This window comes from Strix uralensis, chromosome 1 (genome assembly GCF_047716275.1).
Source record: "Strix uralensis isolate ZFMK-TIS-50842 chromosome 1, bStrUra1, whole genome shotgun sequence".
In the NCBI taxonomy this organism is placed as follows: Eukaryota; Metazoa; Chordata; class Aves; order Strigiformes; family Strigidae; genus Strix; species Strix uralensis.
Window position 1 is genome coordinate 16,185,506 of NC_133972.1, and position 16,841 is coordinate 16,202,346.

Sequence of the window (16,841 nt, forward strand, 5' to 3'; positions counted from 1 at the left end):
TGCTAATTCTGAAAGAAAAGTCATCTATGCCTACATTTTTGTGGATCCAGGCAATGAAATTTTAAGGAACAGTTGTGATACTAGAGCAAAAATACAGACTGCTACTCAATAACCAGGAGTACCCCTGTTGCATTACTGAAAAGATGCTTTAACCAAATGCCTAGTATCTAGGATAAGATTCTGTATTTGCTGATTTATATTTTGAAATTGATATATATGTATATGAAATATGTTCTCTGAAAAATTAGCAGGCAAATATATGGGCACATGAGAACCCTTTCATGCACTGAAGAACGCAGCAGTGGCCATGAGCGTCAGTAAGGAGGCAGTAATTTTGTTTCTCAAGCACTTGATTAATTTCCCTTCTCTGTCTTTACTGGACATAGATGTGAAAATTTAGACTCTTCTCAGGCCAATCTTTATGTACCAAAACATAATTGAAAGCTAAGAAGTATGGTGAGGACTGTTTAGAGGAGTCTTCTCTCCCAGGATATGTGCAAGAACCAGGGCTCCTGGCTGGGCATCTAAATATCTGATTCTAGTTCCTGATACTGAAGGTCATGGAAGTTCTTCTAGTTTGGGTTATGGAGATGGTTATCCTTGCCTCCACTGCAAAATGCACTACTTTGTGGCTGTGGATGAAAAGGATGACAATGAATTCCTAGGTGCCCTTAAGAAAACAGTGAATAGGGTGTATTATATTAACTTTACTGAGATTTGGGACAAAATTAATTGAAAATGTTCTTGTGAATATTTCAATGTAAAATCATCAGCAGTATTTTTTATGCTTTTCACAAGTATTTTCCAATATTTATTTGCATTTTCTATTAAAATCTTAACAACATTTTTCATTTATAGATTATTTTTGAAGTATGACATTATTTTGAATATCTTGAAAAGGAAAAAATACCTCTTTCTAAGTATTGTTGCATTAAAATGCCTTGGCCATGAATTTAGACATCAGATCATATAAATTCTTTTATTAACAAGCAGGCTGAGAAATTACGTATTTCAGGGTTCTGTTTCTGAGCAGACTTTAAATCTTAAATTTTCACACAGTTTACGCAGCTTTTGCAAATAAATAGTACTGTCAAATAGACCAACCGTCTCAGGGAGATTATAAAGAAAATGAATGCTCCAGGCTAGTCAGAGTAAAAGAAAAAAGAAAAAAAATATATTGGATACTAGAATTAAGAAAAAAAAAAACAAAACTAAAAGAGACACAAGTACCTACAGAATGAAAGTTACCATAAATAACAAACTAAAAGTTTCAGCTCATATGTCCATTAAACTCACAAGCAGTTATAATTAGGTAGTCTTAGTTTTCTGAAGTGGCCAAGGTTTCTTTTTCGTTGTTTACCTTTTGGTTTGGTTTTGAATCCCTGTTTTCTGTCCCAAGTTTCTGATGTGCTCAAATGCCCCATTTGTGTTGCCGTGAGAGTTTGACTAATCTAACTCTTAGTCATTAGTAGAACGGTGACCACTTGTAGTGGTTTAGGCCCAGCTGGCAACAAAGCAACAATGCACCATGCAGCCACTGTCTCACTGCTCCCTGCCCTGCTGGGGAGGAGAATTGGAAGGAAAAAAAAAAGGTAAAACCTTATGAGTTGAGATAAGAACATCCAGAGCGTCATCCGGAGCTCATGGCTGTTGTATTTGGTGTGGCCTATACTTAGTCTGGGGGTTGGAGATGTTGATCTTGAGGAAGTTGCTGGGCGCCAGTTGCTGAAGCCAGTTCAAGTTCCATCACTGCTGCACTTTGCTCGGTTTTCATCAAAGTCCATCCTTCATTGATTTGGGTGATTCTTACTGTGATACCATTTATATGGCACATAGCAACTGCGGTACTGATGGCATACAGTGGCAGGGCTATTTTGCAATTAACACCATACAATTTAATTCACTGGCTGTTCTCACCCAAAATCAAATCCCCTTGAGGTACACATCGAACTTCTCCCTCCTCCCACGTCAGCCACCAAGTGCACCAAGGTTCTTGAGCCAAAACAATCCCGCGAATGGATTTGCTTTTGCCTGAGGCAGGACTAACCCAGACTGTCTTGCCTAACATATTCTTCATGGGTGCTATGGGGGCTTTATCCCCTTCTACGGTATGTGAAAGTTTTGATTGGGCAGGGCCAGCTTGATTGGTAGATCCTCTACTGTTAAGTAACCAGGTGGCTTTTGCTAAATGCGTATCCCGATGTTTGAAGGTCCCAGCCCCCATTGCTCTCAGTGTAGTGTTTAACAGTCCATTGTATCATTCAATTTTCCCAGAGGCTGGTGCATGACAGGGGATGTGATATACCCACTTAATGCCATGCTCTTTGGCGCAGGTGTCTATGAGATTGTTTAGGAAAGGAGTCCTGTTGTCTGACTCAATTCTTTCTGGGTGCCATGTCACCATAAGACTTGTCTTTCAGGGCCCAAGGTAGTATTCTTGGAGGTGACGTAGGGCACAGGATATGTTTCCAACCATCTGGTGGTTGCTTCCACCATTGTAAGCACATGGTGCTTGCCTTGGCGAATTTGTGGGAGTGTGATATAGACAATCTGCCAGGCCTCCCCACATTTTTATATCAGCCGTTGACCTCCATACCAGAGAGGCTTTAGCCATTTGGCTTGCTTGATTGCAGCACATTTCACGTTCATGGATAACCTGTGCAATAGTGTCCATGCTCAAGTCCCCCCCTTGATCCTGAGCCCATCTCATATGTTTCATCTCTTCTTTGATGGCCAGATGATGTGTCATGGTCTTACCAAGCTATAAATAATGCACCCTTATGTTGCCAGTCCAGAGCCACCTGATCCACTTCAATCTTAGCAGCTTGATTGACCTGTTGGTTGTTTTGATGTTCTTCAGTGGCCCGACTCTTGGGTACATGAGCATCTACATGACATAGTTTTACAACCAGCTTCTCTAGCTGGGCAGCAATATCTTGCCATAATTCAGCAGCCCAGATGGGCTTTCCTCTGCGCTGCCAGTTGCTCTGTTTCTGTTGCTGCAACCACTCCCACAGGGCATTTGCCACCATCCATGAGTCAGTATAGAGATAGAGCACTGGCCGCCTTTCTCACTCAGTAATATGTATGGCCAGCCGGATGGCTTTCACCTCTACAAACTGGCTTGATTCACCTTCTTCTTCAGTGGTTTCTGTGACCCGTCTTGTGGGGCTCTGCACAGCAGCCTTCCATCTTCAGTGTTTTCCCACAATGCAACAGAACCCATCCGTGAACAAGGCATATTGCTTCTCATTTTCTGGCAGTTTATTATACAACAGACCCTCTTCAGCATGCATCACCTCCTCCTCTGGGGATGTTCCAAAATCTTTGCCTTCTGGCCAGTCCGTGATTACTTCCAGAATTCCTGGGTGACTGGGGTTTCCTCTGCGAGCCTCCTGTGTAATCAGTGCAACGCACTTACTCCACATGGCATCGGTTGCATGGTGTGTAGAGGGGACACTCCCTTTGAACATCCAGCCCAGCACCGGCGGTCGGGGTGCCAGGAGGAGCTGTGCTTCCGTACCAACCACTTATGAAGCAGCTCAAATCCCCCTTTGTATGCTGCCAATGTTTCCTTTCCAGCTGGAGTATAGCGGGCCTCTGATCTTCTATATCCTTGATTCCAAAACCCCAGGGATCAGCCTTGGGTCTCCTCTGGTGCTCTCTGCCAGAGTCTCCAGGTAGGGCCATTCTCCCTGGCTGCAGTGTAGAGCACATTTTTAACATCTAGTCCTGCCCAGACCAGCCCAAGGGCTATTGCATGAACGATCTCCCGTTTAATTTGTTCAAAGTCTTGTTGTCGCTCAGGGGCCCATTTGAAATAATTTTTCTTCCAAGTCACTTGATAGAGAGGGCTTACAATCAGGCTGTAATTTGGGATATGTATTTTCCAAAAACCCACAACATCTAGGAAAGCTTGTGTTTCCTTTTTGCTAGTTAGTGGAGACATAGCTGCTCTCTTGTTGATCACATTCAAGGATGTTCAAAATTCTCAAAAACTGTTATAATTAGCAAGAAGGAGAAAGTATCCCCTCCTGTCTTCATCCCCATAGATGATTACTAGTAAATTCTGAGAAGTGTCTGAGGTACAGGAATGACAACAACACCACATATGAATACCAATTTAACCTCATGACCAGCGATGTAATCATATCATAAGTCGACATTACCCAGTACAGCAAAATGATAGTCCTGATCCGTCTCCCAGAGGTGATAAACATCACCGCAGGAAATACATAGTGCGTGTAAGGATTTGCATAACCCCACCATGTGAACAGATGAACCAACATTTTGACCAGCAACTATTTGAATAATATAAGAAATGGCTATAGCGGATTTGTCTTAACACACTGTGGTCAGATTTTTGCTGTTATCTCAACTCTTCGGGCCCCACGTTGGGCGCCGAAAAGGACTGTTGTGGTTTAGGTCCATCCAACAACAAAAACACCACTCGGCTGCTCACTCACTCTTCCCCGAGATGGGATAGAGAGAAGAATCAGAAGAAAAAAGGTAAAACCTTGTGGTTTGAGATAGGGACAGTTTAACACAAGGACAACACAAGGAGAGAAGAAAATTATAACAACAATACTAATAAAATGATTATATAAAGTGAGTGATGCACAATGCAATTGCTCAGCCCCTTTCCAAGCAGTCATCTCCCCCCAGCCAGTTCCCCCAGTTAGGTACTGAGCATGATGTCAGCATGGTGTCAACTATCCCCTTGGCTGGTTGGGGTCACCTGGCCTGGCTGTGCCCCCTCCCAACTTCTTGTGAAAATTAACCCTATCCTAGCTGAACCCAGGACACCACTGATGCAACTTCTTTTCATAAATACTAAGCACTCCTTATACCTTTTCTAGCTGGTTGCAAAGAAAAAATATTTATAAGTTAACAAAATGACAATAACAACATAAGAATTTACTTCACTTAAAAATGTCAAATTCATGTGTATATATTGCGCAACACAATAGAGGGCAAGAAATATCACTGAAAAAATGGAAAATTGAAAAAATATTAATTAAAAGAGAAACAATCTCAGTACCATCACATATAGATATTATATATGAATTGTCATTTTATCTTAGAAGGTTCACTTAAGAGGTCACTTTCTGCATAGGTACTTTTATTGAAATCTGGAAATGTGACCCACCAGCCAGACCCTTCTCTCAGCTCTTTTCTCTCAGTTTCAAATAATTCATCCTTCCAGATGATCACTTAAACTGACACAGCTTGCTCACAATCCACCTGGGGTGCAAGCAGGAGCAAAATCTGCTCTACAGTTGAGCATCCTCAGTTAGGAGTTTCTGCTGTTGCCATGAAACGCCTCAGCAGCTGCACGTTCGGTCTAGACGGGCATTTGCAAAACACAAGACAGGGACAGCAAACCTGCAAAATGTCTAATCAGCTTCATATTGGTCCTAAACATACACATAATAAAGATGAGCAAAATCAAATAAGCACAAAATAAACTAGGTCAGCAAAGCCTACCCAGCTTTGACACCTTTGATTTTAAGAATCCTAAATTGGAACATGTGGATGTACTTAATGCATGAGTGACATCAACCACATTTGCTCATTTTTTCCAAATACTAAGTGTTCAAAAGCTGACATAAATGGCTCATAATGTGCATAAAAAATTATTTGACCTGAGTGGAATAGATACTGCTGATGGTGTAAGAAAAAAGATGGCAATAAGAAGCAAGGTGGAAGCCATGAAGCGCACAGCCATATTAGCATGCTGAACTTTTCAAACAGTGACAACATTATTCTTTCAGTGCCTGTTTCTTCAGTGCAATATCAGATAGAGTTCTTGCACTGGGTCTAATGAACCATGACCTAAGATCAAGTTACTCTTGTGTGAGGCTAAAAGTACTGTATGTTATAGTGTAGCTTAGTGCAAAACGCACGTGTAAAGAATATATTTCATTCAAAAATAGAAGAATTATACCTGCCTTTCCACATGTGCAGATTGACTTTTTTTGAAGTTTTTTCTTTAATTTCATCATCTTATATTATCCGTGGGAAATAGTTTTCATTTCTACCTATGATTAATTTAAGCTTCTGAAATTGTGGTTCATTTTTGAAAGATATCTTTGGGCCCATTCCGCCAATAACAAGAACTGGGCAGTTAATTCAACCTGTGCTGTTTTAATCTGTTCCATTAACAAAGTGAAGAAGTGAACAAAAGAATAATTTCTGAAAATAATAAGAATTATGCACATAGTGTGATTGTTGTTGGCATTCCTTAGTATTTATTAGGAAATTTGTAATGAATAAATGGAACGGTCCCATTTAATAAAAAAAAAAAAAAAAAAGGTCAAATCAATGCTATCCAGTCCAGTACATTAGCACCTAATTGCTTGCAGAGGAACAGCTAAATGTAGTTGTTAAAGTTAGTCCCCAGTGAGCAATTTTCGCTGGTCTCCTTTTTCAGAGGTTCTGAGACATTGGCTTCAGTTTGAAAGTGTTCCTAGCCTTTCCTTTATAAACCCTTCCCTTTGAATTTAAGGACCAGATAGAGATCAGGAAAATTTCCTGAGAGGCAGAAGCAGGATAATTCTTATCCAGAGCAAGTTGTAGCTTGCTTTGGTTCACCACAAGAGGCTGCAGATGCAGATAGAATATACAGGTTCAGAAAGAAATTAGGCAAATTTATGGGCAGTGAAACTGTAAACAGACACTAAAAGGAATAGGCAGAAATATACCCTCTAGCATCCTTAACGCAGTGAATGAATGCTGAGGGAGTGCAAAGATAATCAACCACAAGTAATAGCCAAACTCAGATCTTTTTCTTTAAATATTGCCTCCCCTGCCAGGCACAGAACTCCAGGCCATGTTCTCAGCAGTGCTGCCAATATTAATTTCTGTTGCTGTTCTTCCCAAAATAAAGTGCTAGGAATGAGAAAGAGCAGGAACAGAGAACCAAGAGTCTTGGATAGTCACCGCTGTTGCTTCTCTGTTTCCAGAAGTTGGAAAAGGTGTATAAGAGTAATTGTTGGAGTGAAGAACAGCCTCCTCCCTTTCAGCAGAAGCCACACACTTCCAGTCTTTCTTCAGTAGCCATAGGAGTCAGCCAGGCTTTGCAGATCCTTGCTGCAAAAAGTGCTGTCATTTAATGAAGGAATAATGAAGAGACTGGAGGAGAATTTGCTACGGGAAGAGGATGGTGCATGAAATAATCATTTAGCTTCTCCAGGTAGTTTACAAATGAGAAAAACAGTCATCAGCCCTCTGAGGGCTGTATTGTGAATGGAGCCTACTGAATGCAGAGTGCCATGGAGTATCTGTCCACTTTATTTAGTTCCCTAATCTGAGTTCTCTTGGTAATGCAGCTTCAGTTACTGGTACAGAATAGCTCTGAAATAACAGCCCTAAAATATTGAAAGTGATGCCATTGTAATTAATCAGTAGCATTTAAAAATAGTAAAACCAATTGGTTTTATTAAATTCTTAGTAGACTATAAAGTGTACTTTCAAAAGTTATACATTTTGAGACTGTTTGGCTACATTAGAAATAAATATATTATTGACTGTTAAGAGTTCTGTTCATACTACATTAACTTTTGTTGGGTATGTTTTTATATTAAATGAAGTGGTTCATACAAAGCTACATTTATGAGATGAAAAAGGAATCACTTTTTTATGATACTCAAAGATCTGTGAGAATACAAAGTTCTCTTAGTCCTTTACTTTTTTTCTAAATATTCTGTAGAGGGGGAGCACTTATTGAAAGAAAACACTTGATGACCAGATTCTTTACATGCTTTGATGTAATAACTGCAAATCTGGGCTAACATTGCATATGATTTCAAATAAGAACTTATATTTTGCATTAATTTTAACCAAAGTCCAGCACTACAGATCTATTGCAACCACTGTTAACAGTATTGCATGTAAATGTTAAAGACTTCTTTCTGTGTGAGAGAGAGGTATATCTGAATCACTAAAAATATGGTTTGAATCTGATGTTCTGGCCATACTCCTTTGTCCACACCCCCCATTAAAATAAGATCAGGCTGAGGAGTGATTGAAGGAGCTGGGACTGTTCAGTTTGGGAAGAGAAGGCTGAGGGGAGACCTCATCACTCTCTACAACTACCTGAAAGGACATTGTAGAGAGGTTGGTGCTGGTCTCTTCTCACAGGTGATTAGTGACAGAACAAGAGGGAATGGTTTTAAACTGCAACAGGGGAGGTTTAGACTGGACATTAGGAAAAAAATTTTCATAGAAAGAGTGGTCAGACAGTGGAATAGGCTGCCCAGGAAGGTGGTGGAGTCACCATCCCTGGATGTGTTTAAGGGTCGTTTAGATGAGATGTTGGGGGGTATGGTGTAGGGGAGAACTTTGTAGAGTAGAGTTGATGGTTGGACTCGATGATCTCAAGGGTCTTTTCCAACCTGAATGATTCTGTGATTTTGCCCTTAGAAGACTGTTCTCACACAACAGCTATTATCTTTGTAAGGTTAATGAACCTCCTAAAAGCTGTCTATCTTTGTCCATTTTCTTGGTATCCACGTCTTACTCTGATACCACCATTCTGCAAAGAGGCCGAGTAATAAGCACACAGCACCTTGCAAATGGCTTCTCTTCAAGAATGGAAATGGAGAGGCATCCTGGTTATGACTCAGTACGTATGAACTTAAACATTTCCTTCAGCAGCCCTTGAAGGAGACTATTTTGTGCCCAAGGAGTAGTTCTGTGTCAAGAATTGACTAACCAAAATCCCAAGGCAGGCAGAGATTATCTCTCCTGCTGCTTCTTCTCATGATGCTATTTGTCCACAAAACCTTGGAAGAAAAAAGCAGTAGATCACTGACAACAAAAAAAGCTATCCCATAACACAAAATTTTGTTCCTATGGTAAGAAAAGATAACTTCAAAAACAGAAAAAATATATACCGGTATTACTTGTCATTACAATACACTTGACAACTTTTATATATAACTTCTTTTTTCCACTGTTTTTTGTCCTTAAATTGAATTTATATACTTTTAATGCCATAAAACCAATAGTATTGATATTTTAGCAGAAAAATCATGTATGATAAAATGCCCTGATGCTTAGAATTATGTCCATTAATGATCAGTCTTCATGTTGGAGTACCCTTTCCAACCTTCCAAACCAGAAAAAAAAAAAAAAAAAAAGCAAATGGCTCTGAAGCAAAAGGATTCACATCCTCAGAAGGAGACTATAGAGGTATAAAAGATGGTGAGGTGTGAAAGAGTGATCCTATTTCTAAATATTTTTTTACCTGCATGAAAGATCCTTATCCCTTCTAGCCTTTCTTTTCTATTATTTCTTTAGTCTCTCCAAAGCATAGTTTTACTATTTGTTATGCCCAGTCATAGTGGTGTCTGCAATATATCTGCATAGCATTCCTGATTTGGAACTTATGAACTCCAGAAAAAATGCAGCCCATCTTTTTCTTGACTGAGATGAAGCAGGAAGGCCGCAAAGGGCTGTTTTCATTTGGCTGACGCAAAGCAAATGGGACACAACCATGTCTCCCCACCTTTTTCTTTTATTAATCATAGACTATCAAGGAGTTCTAGAACCTCTTATATGACCACTGTGGTGCAGGATAGTCTGGTGTGAGGCTCATCCTATTCCACTTCATGGTGTTCTGTCCTAATGGAAAGTCTGCCCCGCTGCATGGTATCCAACTAGTGAGAGCTGTCTGTGAAGAGCCCCTCTGTTGCAAGCCCTAGCACAATGTGCTGGGCAATTACAGTCCACTGATGATGTCCGCAAGGGCAGTGCTGGAATTACTGGCTGTGGGGGTGGCTAGCAGAATATGTGCTGAATGCAAGCCCCCTAGAATCATATGTTCCCTCCTCGACCTTTCTGGAAATTTAATCATGCATATTAGTATTCATTTGTGTTCCCAAGCCTGCGGGTAGGTGTTTTCTTTAGAATGAAGAAGAATGCATCCAAATGGGGACAGATGCCTAGCTAATATATATGCACACTGAAAACAATAGATGTGAAAAATGGCTCTGTCTACACAAGAATACATTCTGAGTTTAAAACTGTATGCCATTTGTCTTTTAAATGAGTTAAAGCATGCCCTGTTCATGTCTGTCATAGTGGTCTGTGACACCCATCACTGTAGTCTGTTATTCTGCTTTCATCTGCTTTAATCATTTCTACCTGATTCTGAATTTTTAATCCTTTTTTTGACAATTCTAAGTAATTTGTTTTCTTCTGGTGCTTTAATTAGCAGTTTTGCTTCCCAGTGAAGTGTTTGCTGACTGAATCATGCAATCCTTCACTTGACAGGAAGGGTGTAAACAAAGAGAATTTTGACTAACAGTCAAAACTACAGCATTCCCACCACAGCATAAAAACTAACTTTAAAGATGAGAGAGGGAAAAAAAATACAATAAGAGCTTCAAACATCATTAATGCTGTAGTTTGATCCTGTATCAATAAAAATGATTCTGTCATTCACTGTGGAAAGATAACATTTACCCTTACATGCTTATTAAATAATGATTTGGAAGCCAGGGCTATGTACTCTCATCTCTGATAGATTGTATTGCAGTGTGGAAACGCTGCTGCAGCATTCACACAGCACACTCTTCTAACTTACAGAGCTTAGTTCCATGACAATTGAGTCACAGATGCTAAAATGACCAATTTAGAGTCTAGAATCAAGTCATGCTATTACCATACCCATTGCATTAGCACTAGAGCTGAATGGTCATGCTGTGCAGCATAGTAACATCTAATAAAAACCTTCAGCGGCCATGAATTTTTCACATTACTGTATTTTCAATAGTGTTATTTTATATGATGTTTAACAATTCAAAAGAATTGAACAAAGCAAGTGTTCTCAGAGAGCTGTGTCTTTTTGGTTTTGGTGGTTTTTTAACGTGTGCAGATATTTGGTTGCTCTCTCCATCTCTGGAATTTATTTTTCTTTAGAGTTCTGTGTGAATTACTTTCAACATATGTCTGGAATAAGTAGATTTATGGTCTAGATGATGAAATCTAATTGTGAAATGGCTATTTTTAGGGTTATGGAAGTAGGTTTTTGGAGACGTATAAGTGAGATGCACAAACAGGAAATTAGTAAAAGCAGAATGTCTATTGTGTAGAATTTTACTTGTAAAATTTGTTAATAAGTGAATTCCATGTAAATAGCTTTGTTTGATTTAATAAGAAAATATCAGCAGCAGATTAGATGAGGGAAAAGGTCATTTTAAAGAAACATGTTTATAGGCTGAGTTCAATCATGTTTTTTAAATGTGAAAAATCACTAAGATAAGTACATTGAGATTGATTGAGTTATTCACATAGGTTTGAAGTTAAACTCATAATTGTCTCTTGCTGAACTGGAGGAACAAAAAGAAACTTTTCAGTAAGGGTGTTTTTTCAAATTAGAAATTAAAGTAGAGGCTGTTTTTTTATTTACACATAAGAGGCTTAGTTAGTCCAAAAGCATTAGAAATAAGCTTAGAGCAGTATATGAAAATAGCAAGTTACAGACCCAATGCCAAGAAATATGATTATATCAAAATTCAGATCACCTTTGCTCAAGTATTAAATAAAAAAATTTATACATTTAAAAAAATGGTTAAGATGTTTTTGAAGTTTGATAATATGTCTTTACACTTTGCTTTGGACCAGCTGGAGAGAGCATAATGAACATGTTTGTCTTCCAGTGAAGAAAGATTAATTTCCAATTAAAAGCTGTTATTTAAAAAAAAAAAGAAGGAGAAAATGAATGCATTTTTCTGTGCAGCATTTGTGGTCAAATATTGAATAATCCATCTGATAGCTTACTATACGAATTTGAAATTAATTGAAATAATTATGGAACCTGCCCACATATTTTCATTATATAAACGGAGAACAATTAAAAAGCTAAATGAAGAGCTTACAAGATAAAAAATATTTAATTAATTACAATCATTATCAATTGCCTGAATACAGAAAATAAAGTGTGTTTTGTTTACCTGGCAAGGTCCTTTGTATTGCTCAATAATAGGAATGCTTTTTGCCAGAAATGCGGGATGGCTGTCCAGTTATATGTTGTTAACATCTGCATATTAAACACCTGAGCCCAGTTAATGCATTATGGAGCTCTACCTCTTTGATGCATCATAACCTTGCATTTTCATTCCTTGCAGAAGGGAATCCATATACCTGGTGGGTTGGAAAAGCCAATGAGAAGCACTACTATTGGGGCGGATCAGGACCTGGCATTCAAAAATGTGCCTGCGGCATCGAACGCAACTGTACTGATCCCAAGTACTACTGCAACTGTGATGCTGATTATAAGCAATGGTGAGTGGTTTACAAGAAGGCAGGGTGAGAATGACCAAAATCTCTTAACTTTTACAATACTGCTATTATTTTGAATGTCTTCTGTTTATATATTTCTTTTCTTACCAAAGAACAAAGGCAAAAATATATTTGTGATCCCTCCTGCGAAGTATCTACCCATCTCTTCATTTCCATTTTATTCACAGTATCTGTGACTGTCAAATATATTTATGTTTTCAAGTCAACTGAGCTACAGCAAGAATGCTAAAATTGCAAAGTCAAGTTCTAATAGGAAAAGCCAACATTTTGGCTGCCCATGTAACTTTGTCTCCATCATATTCAGTTATATTACAAGACAGTATTTAATTTTATCTCTGCAACTTCATTTTTTTTTTCCCAAATTTTCTCTTTTTTGGAGTACTATTGCTGCATTTGCCTATAGAATATGAGAGATATGAGTTGAAATTTCTCATCTAGTGACTCCAGCTCTCATTATCTGTCTTTCATGAGAAAAATATATTAAGAACTAGGCTGAAAAGTATTATGGAATGAAGCTGTGTATTTCAGTGGAAGCTACTGCACTTAGCATGAGATAATTAAATATTCGTTGGCCTGTTGGTTGAGAATACAAGCCTGTAGCCCATTTGGGATGAGACAGTGAGAATTGGTTCTAGTTTCTTCTCTAATAAATAGTTATTGATTCATCCCAGGTGGAACAATTTTAACAGAGGGACTGAGGAAGTCCTACCCCAGAGTATTTTACAGCCTGGTAACAGGGGCAGTCTGCTGTGAGGTAATTGATGTGGGTTTAAATCCCTTCAGGCAGAAAAGAGAATTAAACCTGCATCTCTGATATTCCCCATTAACACTCTAACAATAAACCTACTGTGTAAAGCTCATTATCATTTTGTGTAAGACCTTCTCTGTGCTCTTGGAACACTACATTTAACTATCTGTGTCTCTTGTCACGACAGGCAGCATCATATTTTACATGCTATGCAATGTTCAGTGACTGATTGGAACCATACTTTTAGGAACACTTTTCTCATTAATAGCAACCTGTTGGTAACTGAATCAGTACTGGTTCATTAACCATTTTGTGTTAATAATTGAGAAATTCATACAGCTATCAATGAATATAGAGCTACAGAAATCTAATGGTATGTCAGGGATTAAAAAAAAAAAAATGCTACGGGAAATCACAGAACCACAGAATCACAGAATACTTGAGCTTGGAAGGGATCTAGTCCAAACTCCCTGCTCAAGCAGAGCCACCTAAAGACAATTGCCCAGGACTGTGTCTAGACAGCTTTTGAATATCTCCAATGGTGGAGACTCTGCAGCTTCCCTGGGCAACCTGTGTCTGGTCACCCTCATAGCAAAGAAGTGTTTCCTGATGTTCAGAGGGAACCTCCTGTGTTTCAGTGTGTGCCCATTGCCTCATCCTGTCACTGGGCACCACTGAAAAGAGCCTGGCTCCATCCTCTTTGCACCCTCCCTGCAGGTATTTATACACATTGATGAGATCCCCCTGAGCATTCTCTTCTCCAGACTGAATAGTCCCAGCTCTCTCAGCTTCTCTTCATAAGAGAGGTGCTCCAGTTCCTTCATCACCTTTGAGGACCTTCACTGGACTCTCTCTCCAGTATGTCCACATCTATCTTGTACCGGGGAGCCCAGCACTGGACGTAGTATTCCAGGTGTGGCCTCACCAGTGCTGAGTAGAGGGGAAGGATCACTTCCCTTGACCCACTGGCGATACTTTGCCTAAGGCAGCCCAGAATACCATAAGCCTTATTGTCTGCAAGGGCACACTGCCGGTTCATGTTCAACTTGACATCCACCAGGACCCCCAGGGCCTTTCTTGCCAAGCTGCTTCCCAGCTGGGTTGTCCCCAGCATATACTGGTGTGTGGGGTGGTTATTCCTCAGGTGCAAGACTTTACACTGTTCCCTTCATGATACTTCTGTGAGCCTGTTCCTCCAGCTTGTCAGCATCTCTCTGGATGGCAGCATGACCCTCTGGCATGTCAGCTATTCCTCCCAGTTTGGTGTCATAGGCAATGTATGAAAATTACAAAATCAGATTAATAAAGAAAATATTCCAGGCCCTGCAAAAATGATAGATAAGGATGTGGGAAATCAAACATTGCCACAGACATTGCCATCCCAAGCTTTGACGTTGTTAGGATAGTTTGCTGTTAACTATGATATGGGGTAAACTATAGAACACTACAGAGATAGAAAAGTCAGTATTAGAGACAGAGGAATTAGTCATGGTCCTGAACATCAAAGCTAGAGTTATGGACAGAGAAAAGAATATGAAGTCTGGGGATTCCACTCACACATAGGCACTAGAGCAGTGTGGCAGGAGGGAGGTAGGTTTGGTTCTGTGACAAAATGGTAACGATAAAGGGAAGATATTGTAATAACAATTATGATAATGGCAGTATTAGGAGCACTTAGAGTTTTTATTGCTTGAGGCACTGGATGTGTATCCATGAATAATAGTCTCTGTACCATATGTTGACTGTTTTCTTTTACACCAAGGGAAATAACATTGACTTTTGATCTCTTCTTGTGGCTTCTCTAAGAGTTGCAAATGATAATTTAATAAACAGTGTTCACTAAATAATCTTTTTCTGTAACCTCTGCACCCCCTACATACACTAAGATTGTATGGAATCTACTAATAAATAGATTAATATAATTATTAGATGTTTTTAAAATCTAAAATAGGATTACTGTCACAGTAGGTAGACAACTGTTTACTCAGAACTTCAAACAAGAACGCATTTATACAGTATTTCTCTGGATATGTATCAGGGGTTTTCAGGAAAACTACTGTATATTACAGGACAATTTATGAAAAATAGTTATACAGCTGAATATTATATTTTAATCTGTGGTGTGTGTAAATCACAAGAAGAATTGAAAACCTCATTATAGTCTTTAAGGATGTTTTGTTCAAGATTAATTTTTTCAGTTTAGTTTTGGCAGAGTCCAAAGTCATACCTTTTGGGTTTTGGAATTATTTTGAGGAGTCCTAGTTAGGAATTCTCTCTAGCCAAGTCGATCAATACCTAAAAAGCAAGTGAGCTCCAGAGGTGTGGAGACCTCAGTGACTTCAGTTATTAGGAACAGAATGTTAACCAGGGCCTCCTGCACATCTGTGCTCAACTCTGGTGACAGCAAAAGAGCTCCTGGTTTTGACCCCAGTATCTGCAACAGCACTTTTGAAGAATTGGCATGAGCAGGTAGATTCAGCCAGTGGTAGCAATGGGAGCTCAGAAAGGGCAGAGGCCATCAAGAGGCTCAGAGAGGCATCCAGTTGCTGTGAAAACATGCATACATTGCATCCTATCTCACTAACCTGGATTTCAGGAGAGCAGACTTTGGCCTCTTCAGGGATCTGCTTGGCAGAGTAGCATGGGATAAAGCCCTGGAGGGAAGAGGGTCCCAAGGGAGCTGGTTAATATTCAAGGATCACCTCCTCCAAGCTCAGGAGTAATGCATCTCAACAAAAAGGAAATCAGGTAAAAACATCAGGAGGCCTGCATGGATGAACAAGTTGCTCCTGGACAAGCTCAAACACAAAAAGGAAGCCTGCGGAGGATGGAAGCAAGGACAAGTAGCCTGGGAGGAATACAGAGAAACTGTCCGAGCAGCCAGGGATCAGGTCAGGAAGGCCAAAGCCCTGATAGAATTAAATCTGGCCAGGGATGACAAGGGCAACAAGAAAAGCTTCTATAGGTACATCGGTGATAAAAAGAAGACTCGGGAAAATGTGGGCCTTCTCCAGAAGGAAACAGGAGACCTGTTTACCTGGGACATGGAGAAGGCTGAGGTACTCAGCGACTTTTTTGCCTCAGTCTTCACCGACAAGTGCCCCAGCCACACCGCCCAAGATGCAGAAGGCAAAGGCGGGGACTGGGAGAATGAAGAACCACCCACTGTAGGAGAAGATCAGGCTCAAAACCATCTAAGGAACCTGAAGGTGCACAAGTCCATGGGACCTGATGAGATGCATCCACAGGTCCTGAGTGAACTGGTGGATGAAATAGCTCAGCCACTATCCATCATGTTTGAGAAGTCGTGGCAGTCTGGTGAAGTTCCTGCTGACTGGAAAAGGGGAAAAATAACCCCCATTTTTAAAAAGGGAAAAAAAGAAGACCCGGGGAACTACAGACCAGTCAGTGTCACCTCTGTTTGCAGCAAGATCATGGAGCAGATCCTCTGGGAAACTATACTTGGGCACTATGTTGGGTTTGTGTGTGTCAGGGTTTTTGGTAGTGGGGGAGGGGGCTATAGCGGTGGCCCCCTGTGAGAAGCTTCTTGAAGCTCCCTCAGCTCCAAGTTGGACCCACCTCTGGGTCGAGGCCAAGCCGATTAACGATGGTGGCTGTGCCTCTGCAATAACATATTTAAGAAGGGGAACTTGAGAGGAGGGGGAGTTGTGAGGGAGATACCTATGCAAACACCAAGGAAGAAAGGAGAAGGAGGAGAGGGAAGTTGTGCTGGAGCAGTGACTCCCCTGCAGCCCATGGTGAGAGGGCAGGAGATAAGTCCTCA

At 40.1% G+C, this 16,841-nt stretch overlaps 1 protein-coding gene across 1 annotated transcript in view; it reads left to right on the forward strand.

Moving 5' to 3' along the window:
* CNTNAP2 (contactin associated protein 2) overlaps window positions 1–16,841 on the forward strand; it is a 1,208,535-nt gene that overhangs the window by 962,274 nt on the left and 229,420 nt on the right. Inside the window, exon 14 of the mRNA XM_074892371.1 lies at window positions 12,135–12,291. Coding sequence (XP_074748472.1) covers window positions 12,135–12,291 — 157 coding nt within the window. The remainder of the gene's footprint in view (window positions 1–12,134; window positions 12,292–16,841) is intronic.